Source organism: Onychomys torridus, chromosome 1 (assembly GCF_903995425.1).
Source record: "Onychomys torridus chromosome 1, mOncTor1.1, whole genome shotgun sequence".
In the NCBI taxonomy this organism is placed as follows: domain Eukaryota; kingdom Metazoa; phylum Chordata; class Mammalia; order Rodentia; family Cricetidae; genus Onychomys; species Onychomys torridus.
This window is the reverse complement of record NC_050443.1, coordinates 128,157,520-128,176,134: the sequence shown is the minus strand read 5'-3', so window position 1 is coordinate 128,176,134 and position 18,615 is coordinate 128,157,520. Positions and strand designations below refer to the sequence as shown.

Here is an 18,615-nt window from a genome sequence, read left to right as displayed (position 1 = left end):
GGATAACTCATCACTCCCAAATCTTGTCCTTTCCTAAGATGACGGGGGAGGAGTAATGAACCCAAAGTGGGATGGGGGTAGTGGCAGGCAGATTCCCTAGTGTTATGTATGACCAAACGGCTGAATAGAGGTGACTGACTGCAGGCCTAATGACCTCAGTTCCATCCCTGGATCCAACAAGGTGGTGAAGTCAAGAGTTGTCCTCTGACCTCAAGAGTGTGCCTGTACCCGTACATCCTCCTCCTCCTCCACCACCACCCCTTCACCCCTGCTGAAGTTTGATTAGTTATTTTATTTTATTTATTTTTTTTTTGGTTTTTCGAGACGGGGTTTCTCTGTGTAGCTTTGTTCCTTTCCTGGATCTTGCTCTGTTCCTGGATCTTGCTCTGTAGCCCAGGCTGGCCTCAAACTCACAGAGATCCGCCTGCCTCTGCCTCCCGAGTGCTGGGATTACAGGTGTGCGTCACCACCACCCGGCTATTTTAGAATGTTATTTCTTGTTATTTGTGGTATTTTCAGGAAGGATCCTTGTTATAATCCCTGCTTGCTCACAATGCCGAGTATGCAATAGGTGCTTAATACCTAATAAATGGCTTTTCTATTTGTATATGCTTAAATTGTACACAGGGAATAGCAGAGACTAAAAACTTTTCCTATTGTATCAGTGTTGGGCAAATACCAGGATAGTAAGAAAATCTTCTCAGCTCAGATGTGGAAAAAAGCCAAAAGTGGTCAAGATGTTAACACTGATATTAGGATAACAGTCACCCTACCTTACCCCCTAAAAAACCCAGCTTACTTTCCTTGATTTGATACCTGTTCAAATTATGGGTAAATATCTGGTTGAGTAGAAAACAGGGCTAGCGACCCTACAGACAAGGTGTGAGCTATATCCATTAAAAATAATTGGGGTGGGGCTAGAAGAGATAGTTCAGTGGTTATGAGCAGCTGTTGTTCTTGGAGAGAACCTAGGTTCAGTTCTTAGCACCTACATGGTGGCTTAGACCTGACCTTAATTCCAGTTTAAGAGGATCCAACACTGTCTTCTTGCTCTGCATGCACCAGGCACACACACAGTACATATACATATGTACAGGCAAAACACACATAAACATAAATCTTTTTTTTTTTTTCTAAAAGTAGGCTGAGAGGTGGACCATTAGTGATTTTTTTGAGACAAGGTCTTTACTCGTGACCCTCCTGCCTCCAACTCCCAAGTGCCAGGATTATACACATACACCACTATACCCAGCTGTTCTTGTTTGTTTTTGAAACAGTATCACTGTGTAGCCCAGGCTAATGTGGTATATACTGGCTTTGAACTCATAAGAATCCTCCTGTCTTAGCCTGTCTAGTGTTAGGACAAAAGGCAAGCGCTATCATGCCCAGCTGTGCACCACTAATTATAATTAGCTCTAACCCTAAGTTTACAATGCCCCAATAATGGGTGCCAGGAAGGTGATTCAGTGGGTAGAAGTGCCTGCCGTTAAGCTTGATGACCTGAGTTCAATCCTTGGGACATATATGGTGGAACAGAGAACTCAAAATCACCCTGATCTTCACAGGTGTACTATGGCACATGTGTGCCCCCAGCCCCCAAAATTAACAGGTAAAACCCAAAAATCCTAGTGAGCTGGGTGTGGTAGCAGCCTAGACTACAATAAGCAATACACTGTTTTAAGAGACCAAAAGGAAGTGAAGTTGCAGGGACGCAGCGAGGCAATGAGTCTGCTGCCAGCAGAGCACATCTGGTCAGCACTCACACTGTAGTGTTCTGTAACTCTCACTCTTCAAAGTCATTAGGAAAATGAAGATTTCCTGCTTAGGTAATAATCATCTGTGCATAAACTTAATGCTTTCATAAACATTTAACCTTAAACAGCCAACTGATCTTAGCAGAGCCGAAGAGTTAAATTTTTCACTCTAATGGCTCCAGGTCTTAGTATGAGGGACAGAGACAGAGATGGCCCAGTGGTTAGGAGTACTTGCTCACTTTCTTGCAGAGGACTAGGAGATTCAGTTCCTAGCACACCCCCATGACAGCTCAGAACCATGGGTCACTCCAGTTCTAGAGGCTCCAATGCCCTTTAATAGCCTCCAAAGGCACTGCACACATGTAGTGGATGGACTTAGATGCAGGCAAAACACTCATAAATAAAAATTAAAATAATAAAAAAAGCTGTTTCTTTTAGCACACACTAGGTAGACAGACCCCTGCATGGCTCCCAAGTGAAGGAATGATAGAAAAGGACACAGCAGTTATACAACATAGAAACTATGCTTGGGTGCACCTAGTACATCTTGATAACTAAGCATTAAAAATGGATGAAGGGGCTGCTGAGACAGCACTTCATGTAAGTTTGGCAATCTGAGTTTGCTCCTTGGAACCTGCATAAAGGTAGGATAAAGACCTTACAAAGTTGTCCGCTGACCTCCACACTTGACACCCGTCCCCCATCATCTACATGTACACTTGACTCCCTGTGCACTATTGTGCACACAACAAAATTTAAAAATAGGTGAATAAGCTGGGTGTGGTGACAAACATGTACAAATGAAGAATTTGGGGTTTAAAGCAGGATGATTAAGAGTTCCAGTCTAGCCTGCGCTACAATGAGATTCTGTCTCAAAATAAACATTAAAAAAAAAAAAAAAATACAGTATTAAACACCATCATGATCACTCCAGTCAGTGCAGCCACAGGAGATAGAAAATTCAATCCAAATGGTTATTTATTCTAAAACTGGAACTACTGTGCCTACATTTGTTGCCAGAATGGTGTAATGAAAACAGGGTAAGTTACAGATGTAAACAATGACATAGTTACATTTTTGTTTTGTTTTGTTGTTTTTTAAATGGTAAAACCCTTTTTTTCTTTTTTTACTGGCCACTTCCAAGAATGCTTTACAGGTTGTGCAAAAACATTTACAGGCTCCATGTGGTGTTTGTTTTTCTCACAAGCTTTTCCATCTACAACCACAACAGAGGTCCAATAAAATACTAAACAAGTTTTTTAAGAAAAACAAAGCCGAGGATCCCTCCTGTTACCATAATCCACCCCCCCCCACTATAACATTTCTTTTCATAATAAAAACACAAGACAAAAACAAAATGCAGACATTCACTTTGATGCAAGAGACCTCCTGGACAGACCCAACAAGGATGTGGCAGTTTTATTCGCCATTCAACTAGAAAAACAGCTTTAAAAAAAAAAAGACTTCTCTATTTATTGTCAAATCAATAGCAACCCGTTGCCCCAAACTTCAGAGTTAAGTTTTTGTCCCTGTCTGTGGGCCCCACTGTCCATAATCCATGTCACATAACTAGTATAAAAGTGTTATTTGTTGGAGGACTGAACATCTGAAGGGGCAGCTTCTGCCTCTGCAAATTAAGTTTTCTATTATAACATAATCTTGTCCTAACGGGATTTCTTTGGGCTCCAGTTTTTACCTTTCTGTCCTGACATTATAAACAAAGCTTTCTCAAATTCCCTTAATAATGCCAATGAGTTACAAAGATGCATGCAATCATCCCACCCACTGCCACACACAGATCCATTTGTGGCACTATAAGGGACAGGTGCAATAGAAAAGACACACTATGAGCAAGCTATCTCCTTCTAGACCCTGCTATAGCCTTTAAAGAGGTCCTTGAACAGAAGGGTGAATCCTAACAGATCAGAGTCAGAATGAGGGTCTGAACACCCAGAGAAGCACTGCCCAGCAAGGACATCAGGACAGGGAAGATCCAAATCTCAGCACAAGATTAAACAAGAGAACTAACTGCTCAGGTGAGGAAGTGGAAGTGAAATATGTTCTAGTAGCACAGTCTGGATTTTTTCACCAGGAAGTGCTGTGGGATGCTGTTGCTGAGTACGCTTTTAGCTAAGCAAGATGGTGATTTAAACTGAAGCTCAATATTGAAAGAGCACTGCCATATTCTGCCCACATTCTTGAATCCAGCAACCTACAGCTGTTCTGTCAAGAACGGGGAGGGTGTTGGTAAAGTTACAAACTAAATGATCCCAAATGAAGTCTCTTGATGAGAGGCCTCTCTGGGGCTCACAAGGAAGCACCCCAGAAGGAATCGTGTTTCAACAAGTTGGGAAAAGGTGCTCCCCCTGCATGCACCCACACACACTCACACAGTCTTCCCAAGTTTCTGCAGCCCCAATGAGCTGCCCCCGCCCCACTCACTTTCTACCTGTGTATCAAAACAAAAACAAAAACAAAAACAGCAGCAGGGGCAGAGTCCCCACACTGTAGAAAATAGTTGCTATTCTCAGCACCTGGGCCTGACAGCCCATACCACAGGATTTACCTATATACATATCCTGACGCAGTGAACATCGTCTTGCTGCGTTTCTATGAGCTGAAACCCTGAGAATCATTCCTTCCCCCACACTGTAAGAGGCAGGCAATCTTAGCAAATGATTCTAGAGATCTCTTGCCTCTATCAACTCAGAAGACAGAGACAAGGGCCTGGCAAATCACCATCTTCAGACTGAGGGCTGTGTTCCCACTCTCCTCCAGATTTTATGGGAATTCATTGAGTATAACATGGACGGGGACAAACTATTCTGATCTGCAGTCCCCAACCCCATGGCCTGGGAATCCTATATAATAGAACCACCCAACTAGCAGTCTCTGTGCCTTAGGCAGACAGCACAAAGGCACAACAAAGTGGTCTACTGGATTAATAGACCAGATATTCCAAGAGGAAAAGGTTGGTAAAGAAAATACAAATGGTTAGTTGGTACAAGTGATTGATAAGGCCAATCGTTTATTTCACTGCCCTTGTCACAGGCGCTCCTCCCTCTGGTCCACTCCTGCCTGCTATGCAGAGCCCCTCATGTCTCCTCCTCTCCACCAGTCCCCTGCTGGGCTCCACTCCAGCTGTCTTTGAATGCTGGAGGGTGTCATCTCCAGTTCTTTTCCTTCCCAGCTGCAGGGCACAGAACAGGCAGCCTAAGTGCTGCTGCTTTCTGTGCAGATGTTTTGGATTACAAATAACCTAACTAGGTTTGAAATGTTTTACAGAGTAAGACAATATTCTTTTCAACAAACTTTAAAAAAAAATGTACAGTTTTGTTGTTTCCACTTCCCCCCCCCCCCGCCCCTGCTTGCAGACCCTCCCCCCAACCACCCCTCCCCGGCAGCTCAGCCCCACCCCGGCAGCTCAGCCCCACCCCGGCACAGCCCCTGTTTTCCTTGGTTGTGTTTGGGGGGTGCCTGGCACCCCCAGAGACTCAGCTTCACGGCTGACAGGTGAAAGAGCGGGGCTTCACCGGTACCCTTGGTAACCGTAGTAGTTCCTGTAGTACCGGTCTCTGTCCTGTTGGTGCTGGTAGTAGTAATTCTGCCACTGGAAGAGAGGGAAACCCAGCCCTGAGCACCAGAGCTGGCTGAGGATCAAGAGGCATGACACTCATCCAGCCGGTCCTGTCCCCTTCACCCTCAGTCTACCCAAGGTAATACTCACATCCCGGTTGTATTGTCTGTAATAGTCCCTGTATCTGTTGTACTCATAATCTCGTCCGTAGAATCGGTCATAGTCACCCCTGTATCGATCATAGAAATTACGGTAGCCCTGAGGAAGGAGAGAGAGGCGTGGTGGTGATATATGGGTCTCCAAAAGCACAGCCCACAGTTCCCCGTTACTGAAGACATATTTCATCTTGATACTATAAGCAGGGTAAATATTTTTTCCCAGGTTAAATTCTTCCAGATGAACATATTAAGTGGGCAAAACCCTAAAGCCCTAAGAAAACAGCCCAAACCCCTCTGCTCCCCCAAGTCAATAGGAATGGCTTCACAGCCCAGAGGGAGGAGCAGAAGGAGAGCTGCACTCACCCCTCTGTTTCCAGACTGCCCCCAGTACTGCTGCCCGTAGGCCCGGTTGTCGTAGCCTCGGCGCTGCCCGCCCACTGGAAGAGAAATGGAGAGGGCGCTCAGACAGCTGGCATGGGGTCCTGGCTCCACATCTGAGTGGAAATCAAAAAGTTGGAGCCAAAGGCAATTCTATGGGAGGAGGAGGCTTGCTCTGGCTAGGCTCACACAAGGTTAAGTAAAGCACCAGCCGGGATCTTTTATTTATTAAAAGAGTCTGAGAGGGGAGGGCAGAAGAATAGACATAAGATAACAAAGCCGCCCTGCTTTTGAAGCTCCCTTATCCTGCAAAACATTTTAGATGACGAAAGGATACATGGCAGAGTTAGAAACATGAATAAAAACTGCCATTCACAGGATCAGACTCTCAGCCCACAAAGGGGTCTGAGGTGTCAGGTAGCCTATACCCTTCACTTACTATACACAAAGAAAACAAAATCTACACAATACTCAAGGCCAGGAACTGTTGTTCTTCCCAGTGTCAAAACACTAACCACCTGTTGATTTACAGTTGCACACACATAAACACACACTTTTTAAAAGAGCAAAAATACACACTAGGGATTTAGCTGGCAAACTAGACATTCAGAGGGAAAATTAATTCCACTAATAACTAACTTGTTTTGTAATGCTCTAAAATGATGGAGGAATGCATTTGCTTTTGTCTGTGCAAATGGATTGATTTAATAAAGCACCAAGACAATCAGTTTTCACTGCACACATTCAAAGACTGCAGTGAATGGGAACCCACTTGCTTGCATGGAAGCTATCTATGTAGATGATGAGGCACAGAACTGTGTTTCAAGGAAACATTTTAGCCCCACAGTAACTCTCTTCTGGCTAAAGGATTATGGGAAAAGCATAGGAAGCAGGGGTAAATAAAGGACACAACAAGAAATAAGCTTCATTAGGAAAGCTGCTCACTGTGGGCAGCCAGGTCTCCAGGACTCACCATAGCCTTGGCCTCGGCTTCGGTTCTGCCGGTTTCTCTTGTTACGGTTGTTCCTGCGGTTTGTCCGCTTCTCAGAGGGGGGCAGCAGCTTCCTTGCTTCCTCCTTGTATTTAGTAACAATGGGTTGGGCTTCCTCTTTTTCCAGCTCCCCATATGTCACCTCATCCATATAGTCGCATTTCTCAGGCAGAGAGAAGTTGGCTATAAGAATAAGAGAGAAGCTTGTGGGCCTGGAAAGTGTAGACAAGGTAAGAACGCATGAAAATCTACTACAGCTGAAGTGTACTTTAGTTTCTGGTGGCTTTGGGGATCAAACCCAAGGGCTTTGCACATGTTAATCAAGCATTCTCTCACTGAGCTACAGCCAAGGGTTTTTGTTTGCTTGTTTGTTTTTCTCATTTGAGACTTAGTTCTATGTAGTGAGTCTTTCTCTGTCCTGCCAGCCAGCTCCCCAAATCATGACATGGAAACATTATTAATAATGAAAGCTCAGCCGACTGCTTAGGCTGGTTTTTAGCTAGCTCTTATAACTTAAATTAACCCATTTCTACTAATCTATATGTGCTGTTCCAAGGCTTGTTACCTCATCTACATACTATCCATACTGCTTCCCTGCTTCTTCTGTGTCTTCTCAAATCTAACATTTCCATAGGATTCAACATTTTTCTTTTTTTTCTGGTTTTTCGAGACAGGGTTTCTCTGTATAGTTTTGGTGCCGGTCCTGGATCTCACTCTGTAGACCAGGCTGGCCTCGAACTCAGAGATCTGCCTGGCTCTGCCTCCCAAGTGCTGGGATTAAAGGTGTGTGCCACTGGCTGCCTGGCAGGATCCAACATTTCTATAGGATCCAAATTAACTTCTGCATAGCCTCCATGGTGTCTTAGCAGATATCTGGTGGTTGTTCTTATATGATAATTTATCCAGTTAAATTAAGGTTAGTTTTTAATAATCTTAGGCCACTCCTCTTTGGTTGAATAATGCAACGGTGTGGTAGGTTCTGCTCTAGCTCTATATCCCAGACTAGCCTCAAGTACCTTAGCCCCCTGCCTCAAGTGCTGGAATTATAGTTATGAGTCAACATTCAGTTTGTTATTATTATTGAGACAGGAGCTCTTTACATAGCCCTAGCTGTCCTGGAACTCACTATGTAGGCCAGCTTGCTTCAAACTCAGAGATCCACCTGTCTCTGATGGGATAAAAGCTGAGCATCACCAGGCCCAGTTTTGTTGTTAATAGTGTATGTGTAAGTGAGTATGTGTTAAGTCTAAGAAGGCTAGTGCAGGATGTCAGGTGTTCTCTTGTTGTCCTTTAACTGAACTGCTGCTGCCTTTAGAGTCTGAGACAGCAACTGCAACTCTGCAGCTACCAGCAGCGGTTAGGCCACAAGGGCCGTAGCTGGAGGGAAATATGTTCCCTCGGGCCTGACTCTTTCAAAGCTATGATCAGAACTTAACTAAATTTCCTGTCCCTCAAAAGAACTCAAGATTCAAAGGTTAGGTGGAATTCTGCTCTTCAGAGAAGCTGAATACCAAGTAGCTCACCTCCTCTCCTTGCTAGCATCCTCCAAAAAGTCCTTGTGCTTCTCCTTGCCCCTCCTTAAAAACATTTTCCATCTGGCTCTTCCCTACCACTTCCTGTCAGCTAGTAGCTGACTCAGCCTCCTGACGGCGGATGAATTTTATTTAATCAGACACATCTTTGCATCATTAAACAAATGTTCCAGAGCATAAACAAAAGTAACACACCTTAAAATAAAATTCTACAACACTCCCTATCACACTTTATTCCTTTGGGGACATGGTCCCTCTCAGAATCTAGAGCTCACCATCCTCCTGTTCCCACCCTGCTCAGTGGTAGGATTCAGGAGTACACAGGGTACCTGGCTTGTTATGTGGATGTGTGGATGCTGGGGTCAAAACTTCAGACTTCATGCTTACAAACTATGCATGCCAACTACTTAAGGGCTCAGCCATCCAGCTCTTGCTGGTTTTTTGTTGTTGTTTTTTTAACACAAAGGGCTTCAATACCCCAGTCTGAGTCTTACTGCCTCTTGCCTTCTGAAAACTGGGATTATAATTATAGTTGATGCTACTGTGCTACTGTACTTAGCTTCTCTTTTTATTTTACTTTTTTCTCCTTTGAGATAGTTTTGTTATGAAGTTCAGCTGGACTTTAGCTTACTATGCAGTCTATGCCAGCTTCAACTCAAGATCCTGCCTTAAAAAAAAAAAAAAAAAAAAAAAAAAGGTGGGGATTTAGCTCAGTGGTAGAGCACTTGCCTAGCAAGTGCAAGGCCCTGGGTTCGATCCTCAGCTCCAAAAAAAAAAAGGTTCTGTCTTCCCATCCCAAGTGAGCCAAGCCCAACACTTTCAAAGCTTAAATTAGTAATGTGCGCTAAAATGTGCTAGGCTTATACCAATTCACCCTCAGATAATTAAACTAACTTCTTTTTTGAGTCATGGTCTCATGTAGCTCAGGCAGGCCTAGAACTCCCTTATATAGTTAAGGATGACCTTGGTCCTCCTGCGGCTTTTTCTTTTTAAAGGCAGGGCCTGTCTATATAGCCCAGGATGGCTTATAAACAGCACTCTTCTCCCCTTGGCCTTCTGAGTACTAGGCATGTGTTACTATGCCAGAGGCAGATCTTCTGTTCCTACTGTAATAGAACGAGACAAAGAGCTACATGCAAACTAGGTTTACAAGTTTTCAGATGATCCATAATAAATCAGCAGTGAGGTATCAAGACAGAAGGAACACAGGCTAAATGTAAGTGAGCAAGTTTTGGTGTTGCTAAGACAAAGACTTGGTCTTAGGAGCTGGAAAGATGACCCAGTAGTTAAAAAGCATCTCATTGCCCTTGCACAGGACCTGGATTCAGTTACCAGCACCCACATGGTGGCTCACAACTGTTTTTTTCTTTTTTTAAATATATATTTTTTAAGATTTATTTATTATGTATACAGAAGAGGGCACCAGATCTCATTACAGATGGTTGTGAGCCACCATGTGGTTGATAGGAATTGAACTCAGGACCTCTGGAAGAGCAGCCAGTGCTCTTAACCTCTGAGCCATCTCTCCAGCCCCCACAACTGTTTTTAATTGTAGTTCAGGAGTTCTGATGCCCCCTTCTGACCTCCCAAGGGTACCATGCACACATTTGATACACATTCATATATAGGCAAAACAATTATAGAAATAAAATAAACTTGAAAGGAAAAGAGAACTTGGTCTCATTATGTAACCTGCCTGGTCTGTAACTTATTGTCTAGACCAGTCTGATCTCAAATTCAGAGACCCACCTGTTTCTGATCTGCTGGGATTAAAGGCATTCACCACCATGCCTGGCCAAGAAGTAATTTTCAGAGCTTCAAGCTGAGACTGAGCGTAAGGTGACAGGTACTGCACCTGCCTAGCATGTATAAGGCCCTGAGTTTCCTGAGGGTATAGTTGAGGGGTACTGCACCTACCTGCCTAGCATGTACAAGGCCCTGGGTTTTAATTCCCAGCATACCACCACGCACCCACGCATGCACGCACCTACTAAAAGGATCTACTCATCTCTACTACAAGGCCTAACATTTAACAGTTATACATGATAGTCAAGTACATTCTCTGGACATCAAGTTCATAGACTCTGTCCCAGTGAGTTCTATTTCAATTATGAGTCTCAGATAAATTCAGTTATCCCTACTTTATAAAACTGCATTAAATTCCTCCAAGTATCTGAATATTTGCTATGGGCTGGCATAATTCATTCTGTATAAATTCAGAAACCCCAACTCACAGATGTAGCAAGTAATTCCCATAGCCAGGGGCTTTGAGTTTCCAGAGTGTAGTGGTATTTGCTCCACCCATGACCCTGGGCTCTAGGGTCTGAAGGAGGTGGTGCATCCTGCTGTTGTTCATGACCTCTTATAAGGAAAGGGAGAAGAGTCACGTGTTTCCTTCCTCTTTTTTTTTTTTTTTTTTTTTTTGGGGGGGGGGGGTCCTGGTGTGATCAGACACCTGACGGCCTGGGAATTAAACCTGGTTCCTCTGGAACGTCAGTCAGTGCTCTTAACCACTGAGCCACCCAGTTATAATTATAGTCTTCCTGCTGGGCGGTGGTGGCACATGCCTTTAATCCCAGCACTCGGGAGGCAGAGCCAGGTGGATCTTTGTGAGTTGGAGGCCAGCCTGGGCTACCAAGTGAGTTTCAGGGAAGGCGCAAAGCTACACAGAGAAACCCGGTCTTGAAAAACCAAAAAAAAAAAAAAAAAGATAAATTAGATATGAATCTTTAGACTCATAAAAATAAGAGTATTTAATTTTTAATTTTTGTATTAATAATTTAATTTTGCTAAATAAAGACTAGATATTGTAACTATAATTCTTGCTTGATAACTGCTTTTTGCAATTTTACTATGTTCAAGTTAAAACCTTCCTTTTGATTTGACAGAAAAGGGGAAGTGCTGTGGGATGTCTTTCTGTACACTGCGAATATGCGATGATGCTCTGATTGGTTGATAAATAAAGCTGTTTGGCCAATGGTGAGGCAGAGTAAGGTTAGGCAGTACATTCCAGCTGGGGAGACAGGCAAGAGAAAGATGGGATGGGAGAGATAGGAGCCCATCACCAAAGGAGCAACAAGATGCCAGCTGACTGGTAACACCACAGCCATGTGGCAACATATAGATTAATAGGAATGGGTTAATTTGAGATGAAAGAGCTGGCTAGCAAGAGGCCTGAGCCATTAGGCCATACAGTTTGTAAGTAAGAGAAGCCTCTGTGTGTTTACTCAGGTCCAATTGGCTGCGGGACCGGGAGGGACACAGGAAAACTTCTGACTACACCGGAGCCAGCAGGTGAGAAGTTAAGTGGGATGCACAAGTGAAAGGAAACATGGTGAAAACTACGATTCAAGAGAATAGCATGAAGAAAGACCAACGAACATAGTTAACACTGACTTGAGAGGACAGTATACTTAGGCAAAAACCAAATCAAGAAAAGCAAAAAGGAAAACAAAACATAAAACTATCACACCAGAAATCAAAACATGGTAAAGAGACAATTCCCTACAACTACTGTATTTTAATTATTTGACCTCTAACAATCATCTTTGCCATTCCCCCAGCCCCCGCGGGTTTCTCTGTGTAGCTTTGCACCTTTCCTGGAACTTACTCTGTAGCCCAGGCTGGCCTCGAACTCACAAGGATCTGCCTGCCTCTGCCTCCTGAGTGCTGGGATTAAAGGCATGTGCCACCACCGCCTGGCTCACCATTTTTAATGGAATATAAATATTAATTTTTTAATTTTATTTATGACTGAAGTTTCATTTCATATGCTGATATTTTCCTATGACTAGGGAAATGATGTATTAACAGTAAACACTGTAAATACTTAATAGATAACTGACTCAATCCCCTTTCTTCATGTCTAAGTATCTTGTTTGGATTTAAACATCTTATTTCTCATTCTTCCATTTCTTGAGAGTATCATTAGCACAGACTCCTTATCCTCCTTGCCTTTAACTTCCAAGTGCTGAGATTATAGGCATGCACCACTCTGCTTTTTTTCCCTACCCAAGACATGGTCCTATTATGTAATCCAGGCTGTCTCCTAATTCCTGATCTTCGTTTCTGAGCTTCTCAAGTCCTGAGATTATAGGCATGTGTTACCTACCATGCCCAGATATTTATCCTTTTTGTATTTTATCCACTCACTCTACCCATTAGTTTATCCAAAAGTGCTTGTTTTCATTAAATTGTTCTTAAATTTATACTTTAGATGTGGTGAGTCACTCTTGGTTCTAAGAGATTCCAGGTATGGTTGCACTAACCAGGAACAAGATTCTCTAAACCATGTAATTTTAGCCCACCTTTCATCTCCAGCATTATAGACTCAGGCACATCATCTCCCTCCACTTCTTTCCTCAATTCCAGCCTCTTCTTCCAATCTTCCTCATTAGGGACAACTACCACCACTTTTCTGCAGAAGGTCTTGAACAGCAGTAACTTCCTTCGTTGGCCAGAGCTGTAGACATTACACTAGCAATAGGAGTAATAGCATGTTTAAGAACAAAAGTCACCACTCAATTTACCAAAGAAAACTTATCTTCTACAGCTGAAGCATCAGATTAGAAGTCAATACACAATTTCCTCTAATAACCACTATTATTATTATTGTTTTATAATAACGAGGATCAAACCTAGGGCTTTGCACATGCTAGAAAACTTCTCTCTGCTCTACCACTGTGCTATATAACCCCAGTCTCCTTTGATTTTTCTTTTCCTTTTTCCAAGACAGGGTTTCTCTGTGTAGCCTTGGCTGTCCTGGAACTAGCTCCATAGATCAGGCTGATCTTGAAATCATAGAGATGCACCTGCCCCTGCCTCCTGAGTGTTGGAATTAAAGGCATTCACTGCCACAGCTTGGCTTCTCCTTTGATTTTTGAGACCCTACTTGATAAATATTATTTTACACATCAGGAAAACTGAAGTTAGAAAGGGAAAAGACTTGTCCAAGATTGCAAATGTAGGTAGGTCATGATAGACTCAGGAATTCACGTGAAATAAATGAATGTATCCAAATCTCCTTCTATCCCTCTATCATCTGAGCTCACACTCTTAGGTAAGAAGTATGATAAGTTCAAGAACATTATATAACGTAGAGCAGATAGTCATTAGGTGACCCGAGTCTATTTCTTTCTTCAGTCCTATATGTGTATCCCAGTCTGACTCTAAAAAATAGGCAAAATTTCATCTCTGGATCTCCTTTAAAACCAGGTTCCTCTTGAATGTCTAAATACCTGATCAAGAATGAAGTTCCTCTTTGATCGGGAAGCAATCTGGACCAGCTTACTAAGGCACTGGGAGGCTTGCTGAACTAAGAGGTCTCGGCTCTTGGGGTCCATCTCTGGTTCCTCCAGCCCCTTCATCTGATGAGTTCAAGAAGACAGGAGGAATACAAGGAGTTACACAGCAAGTTCAAGAGCCCTAAAGTCACCTGCTTTAAATACTACACAAATAACACCAATTCATCACACCACTAATTTCCTGTAGTAGTCACTTCTGATCTTAACCTGTATATACTCCAGATTGTACATTTTCAGAAATTTGACAATTTCTATATGCAGGGTCCTTGTTCTCATACACTGCAAAGATACCCTCCATCCCCGACTAAGGACAGGTTATCAATGACTCTGAGTCTACAGAGCAAACATAGCTAACTACCCATCCCTCCCCTCCTCTCAGCAACTGACCCTCATTTGACTGAGCACAGTTTCAGCTCCCAGGACATTGTATCTTTTCTCAGGGTTTTCTTTTGCATATTTTAGTGCCCACTGGGTCTTTCCAGATCCAGGAAGTCCCACCATCAGAATCACCTGCAAGTAAAAAGAAACAGGAATGTAATAAAAATTAGTCATTTTTATGAAATCCAGCTTTCTTTAGAAAATATTCTTAAAAAAAAAAAAAAAAAAAAGATTTATTTATCATGTATACAGTGTTCTGTCTGCACATATCCCTGCACACCAGAAGAGGGCACCAGATCTCATTACAGATGGTTGTGAGCCACCATGAGGTTGCTGAGAATTGAACTCAGGACCTTTGGAAGAGCAAGCAATGCTCTTAACCTCTGATCCATCTCTCCAGCCCAGAAAATAGTCTTATATTTTCCTTATCCAAGTTTGACAATCACTTCAGACTACCCCGAAAGGACACATCTTCCACTATTCCAAAGTAGGCCTATACTTGTGTGATGGGCATACCTCACACTCCTCTATGGTCTTGGGAGGAACTGCAGTCCGCACTCGCTCCTCCACAGGCACAGCATGGATGAACACAAAGTCTTCTGGTGGTGGGAAAAAGGGCTCCTCCTTCTGACCAAAGTTTAATTCTATGACACAATTCTTACAGAGGACATGGGGTAGAAGGGCTCGGTCTGCCAAAGATGCCTTGCTGATCCGGAATGCCACACCCAGGTCTTCTCCATTTTTGGAGAAGGACAGCTCTACTTCTTCAGTCTCAAAATTCTACAAGGATAAAAGCACAAGAGCACTTACAGGCTTTAAGGACAATCAAGTCTTAGAGCTTACTTGTTTTTTGTAAGTTGGAAGGATGGAGAGATGGATCAGTGGGTAAAGGTACTCGTCACCATGTATGATATGACTTTGGTCCCTAGAACCCACATGGTAGAAGGAGAAAACTGTCCTCCACTTTCATATATATATACTTTGATATGCCCCCCCCAAATAAATGTAGAAAAAGCAAATAGATGAGTACTGGGGCTACTGCACAGTTCAAATAACAAGCAATGCATCAAATGTATACTATAAAGGCATGTCGTTGTTAGAAAGCATAGCTGAATCCTCTCAGCCTTTTATATTTCCTTTGCTATAAATGCACAATTTTCAGGAACACTTACAGCAAAACAGCCAATGACATCATTCTCCCCGAAAGTCTGGCCAAATTCCTCAAATTGCCCATTCTCTGCCTTGAGTCCTCTTCCATCAAAACCGTAAGAAAATTCATCTTCACCTAGGATAGTTAACAATCAATTATCTACCTGCAAAGTTTCCACAGAGTAAACAATATGGTAACAGACACAAGCAAGAAGTTAAAAAATAACCTTACCAAGCTGTGGACAGGAAAAATCAACAGACCACCCAACTCTAAGGAGAGAAACTTCTGTGCAGCCTTCTTTCATTGGGAGATTCTGTGTTACCTGGTCAAGTCAGAAAAGGAATTCTTAGGTACTTTGACCAATGCAGGTACAAAGTCTGAGTTACAAAGATAAGATTTGTATACAAACTGAAAAGAAAAAGAAAAAAAAAAAGATCACAGCTCAATATCAGAAAAACAACTTTCACTAAACCTAAGACCAAAGCTGTAGGCCTGGGGATGTAGCTCAGAATAAAGCACCTAATATGTACAAGGCCCGAGTTCAATTCCCATCACATAAAACAAACAACAAAACAAAGCAATGTCATAAGGTTCAATTTGTTGCTCAGAGTTAAGGGTATGTCAAGTAGGGTACCTTTTCTGAACTAATAAAATACTGAACTAATACACAGTTTAAATTAATAAATGATTTTGAAGAGTCCCTTACCTTGGCCTCAAAGCATACTTTTCCCTTTGTTACTCCATAAGTACTTCTTGCCCCAGACCAAAGGGTAGGAAATTTTTCTGAGAAAAGTGGCTGCCCTCCATATCGGTCTTTGCTTATTTGAAAATGGAGATCCGAGGTATCTGTTAAGAAAGAAAGATGTGACTGGTTTACTGTACTGTTCAACACTTGAGAAGTGCTGAGAGTACCATTATGCTCACTTAGCATGAACAGATAAAAAAACTGTTCAAATACTTGAGTCATTAAGTTTTACTCTCAAAAGTCATTTTTAGATTTCTCCAGAGACTAAGGCAGGAGGATCCCAAGTTGGAAGCTGGCCTGGGATAAACTGCAAGGCCCTATTCTTAAAAAAAAAAAAAAAAAAAAAAAAGCAATTTGTTTATACATACACGTGTCCAGGTTCACAAGCGTCTGATCCTCCTCTTCATCTTTTGCTTCTTCTTCTGGAGGTGGTGGGGACTTCGAGCTACAGGTAGGAGAGGAGAGCAAATGCAATATAACCAAAGCTATTTTCTTTGAGGTATTTGTGCGGCACTGTCCATTTTAAAGTATCAGTGAATTATCAAATTCCAGCAGACAGCTTCTTTCAGTCAATGAGAAAGGGAAATAGGAGTTTCCATCATAGATTTATTTACTCTAAAACTTATGCCTATAAAGACCTATTCCAATTTTTCAATCCACCCCTCCTTCCAGACTGTCCAATCAACACCAGGAATACCAAAAGCAGAGCAGACAGTCCCATCAAGGGACTGTTTCCCTCACCGGCTGTGGTAAGCCTCCTCTCGGAATTCATAGTAAGCTCGGCCATGTTCATCCTTCTCATCCCGCTGTCTCTTTACCCCCCGCCGCTCACCATCTGAGCCTGCTGGTTTTGACTTTTCACTATCCTGGTCATCTCCTACAAAAGGGAGGGAAAGAAAATCAGCAGTTTTTTTATACTGGAGTATAGAATAAGCTCAGAACTAAGAGAATCTGAGTTAACCAATATGGAAAACTGAGGGTATCTGATTGAAAGTGTTCCTATTATATTCATACACTGTTTTATTTCCAATATTTTTTCATCAGTTAAGACGGGGGACACTGAGAGCTAAATACAGAAAATAAAAATGGAAAAGTTGGGCAGTTTTTCCATTTTAAATTTATCCACTTCATTCAAGTCAACCTGGCAGATCTCCTCACTAATAGGATAGGAAAATATCCCTGAAGTCGTTTAAAAAACTTTCACAGATGAATTCCCATTCTCATCAGATTTGGATTTATGGCAAGTACTTAATGACTATTTTCTAACACTTTTCAGCAGCTACATGACACAGAATCCTTACATTTCTTTAAGAGACGACCTTTTTTGCGTTAAAATGCACAGCCACACCACAGCAGCTGCATTCTAACAGGGATTTGAGTCGAAAGTTACTGGAGCTGATCATTAAGTCACAAGCGAACCATAAATAACGCTGCATGGAGTCCAGGGTAGCAAGGTGGTAGTGTATATTTAGCAACATTCTTTTTTGTTTTTTTCTAGATGGTCTCACTATGTAGCTCTGGTCGTTTTAGAACTCACAGTGTAGACTAGGCTTGCCTCAAAGTCATGACATCTGCCTGCCTCTGCCTCCCAAGTACTGGAATTGAAGGCACTAAGCCTAGCAACAACATTCTTTATAAGAAACAGGAGTTTTTTTTTCCTTAGGCTTTTATGTTTTGAGGGCTTAAAAGTCTTTGACAGTTCCTCTCTTATCTGTCAATGCTTTCTATCTGCTATTTGGGATACATACAAGTTAAGGGTTATGTAATAGGAATTTTGTTCCAGGACATCAAACACAACAACCCCCCCACTACCCACCCCCAAACACTATATTTTGTATACAATCATTATAAAGTAGATTCCAACTATATGACATTCACTGACATCCTAAAAAAAAAAAAAAAAAAAAAAAAGTACAAAAACAAACAAAAAACCCAAGGCAATCTACTTGAAAGTGAGACTGGGAAGCAGCTCTCTCTCCTCTGACAGACACCATGGATTAGCTCTAACAAGCATTTCAAAAGAAAGGAGAAAGGTCACTGGCTCCTGGGGGGAGTCTCTACACATTTTCTACCAGGTTACTCAACTGACCCACTAGAACCCCTCAATCATTTCAGCTCAGGAAATCAGGAGCCTTAAAGGCACCAGCGTAAAAAAAGTCTATAAATACGCTCATTTATTGACTTGGAAGGAGAATTGAAATATAAAGACAAGCAAAAAGCCCCATTCAAGCAACTAACATGCTACTAAAAGTTACCAAAGACTTTCTCTTTGATAGTTAATGATTAAACCCAACAGGCTCACTCTAGACACTGTCTCCTACAGCGGAAGCAGGAAGGAGAAAGGTTGGCTATGCAGAGGCTCTGTGAGGCTTAAGTTCTAACGTGGGTTTGACAGAGCAACATTTCACAGACTGTTTATTGCTTATCAATTTTACGGTAAGCAATTAACTAGCAGGTAGGCCGAAGGCCTCAGCTTCTAACTGATACTTGCAGTTCGCCAATTTCTCAGCATATGTTCCGCTAAAGTTCTTCTGCTAAAGGGGAAGACTGATCCACAGGTAGCTTGAAAGCAGTACACAACACACACACACACACACACACACACACACACACACAACACGCACACAAACGCGCGCACACACACGCACG

The 18,615-nt window shown here is 42.4% G+C and overlaps 2 protein-coding genes across 3 annotated transcripts in view; one reads left to right on the top strand and one right to left on the bottom strand.

Moving 5' to 3' along the window:
- Nucleotides 1-18,615, top strand: part of LOC118594502 (solute carrier family 22 member 19-like) — a 703,508-nt gene that overhangs the window by 368,003 nt on the left and 316,890 nt on the right. The gene's annotated exons all lie outside the window — the stretch shown is intronic.
- Hnrnpul2 (heterogeneous nuclear ribonucleoprotein U like 2) overlaps nucleotides 2,715-18,615 on the bottom strand; it is a 17,566-nt gene continuing 1,665 nt past the window's right edge. Inside the window, exons 2-14 of the mRNA XM_036204278.1 lie at nucleotides 16,708-16,843; nucleotides 16,335-16,411; nucleotides 15,928-16,067; nucleotides 15,453-15,543; nucleotides 15,244-15,356; nucleotides 14,588-14,851; nucleotides 14,081-14,203; nucleotides 13,628-13,756; nucleotides 12,698-12,866; nucleotides 6,841-7,041; nucleotides 5,853-5,926; nucleotides 5,482-5,589; nucleotides 2,715-5,364 (exon numbers count right to left, since the gene is read on the bottom strand). Coding sequence (XP_036060171.1) covers nucleotides 5,284-5,364; nucleotides 5,482-5,589; nucleotides 5,853-5,926; nucleotides 6,841-7,041; nucleotides 12,698-12,866; nucleotides 13,628-13,756; nucleotides 14,081-14,203; nucleotides 14,588-14,851; nucleotides 15,244-15,356; nucleotides 15,453-15,543; nucleotides 15,928-16,067; nucleotides 16,335-16,411; nucleotides 16,708-16,843 — 1,706 coding nt within the window. The 3' untranslated portion in view covers nucleotides 2,715-5,283. The remainder of the gene's footprint in view (nucleotides 5,365-5,481; nucleotides 5,590-5,852; nucleotides 5,927-6,840; nucleotides 7,042-12,697; nucleotides 12,867-13,627; nucleotides 13,757-14,080; nucleotides 14,204-14,587; nucleotides 14,852-15,243; nucleotides 15,357-15,452; nucleotides 15,544-15,927; nucleotides 16,068-16,334; nucleotides 16,412-16,707; nucleotides 16,844-18,615) is intronic.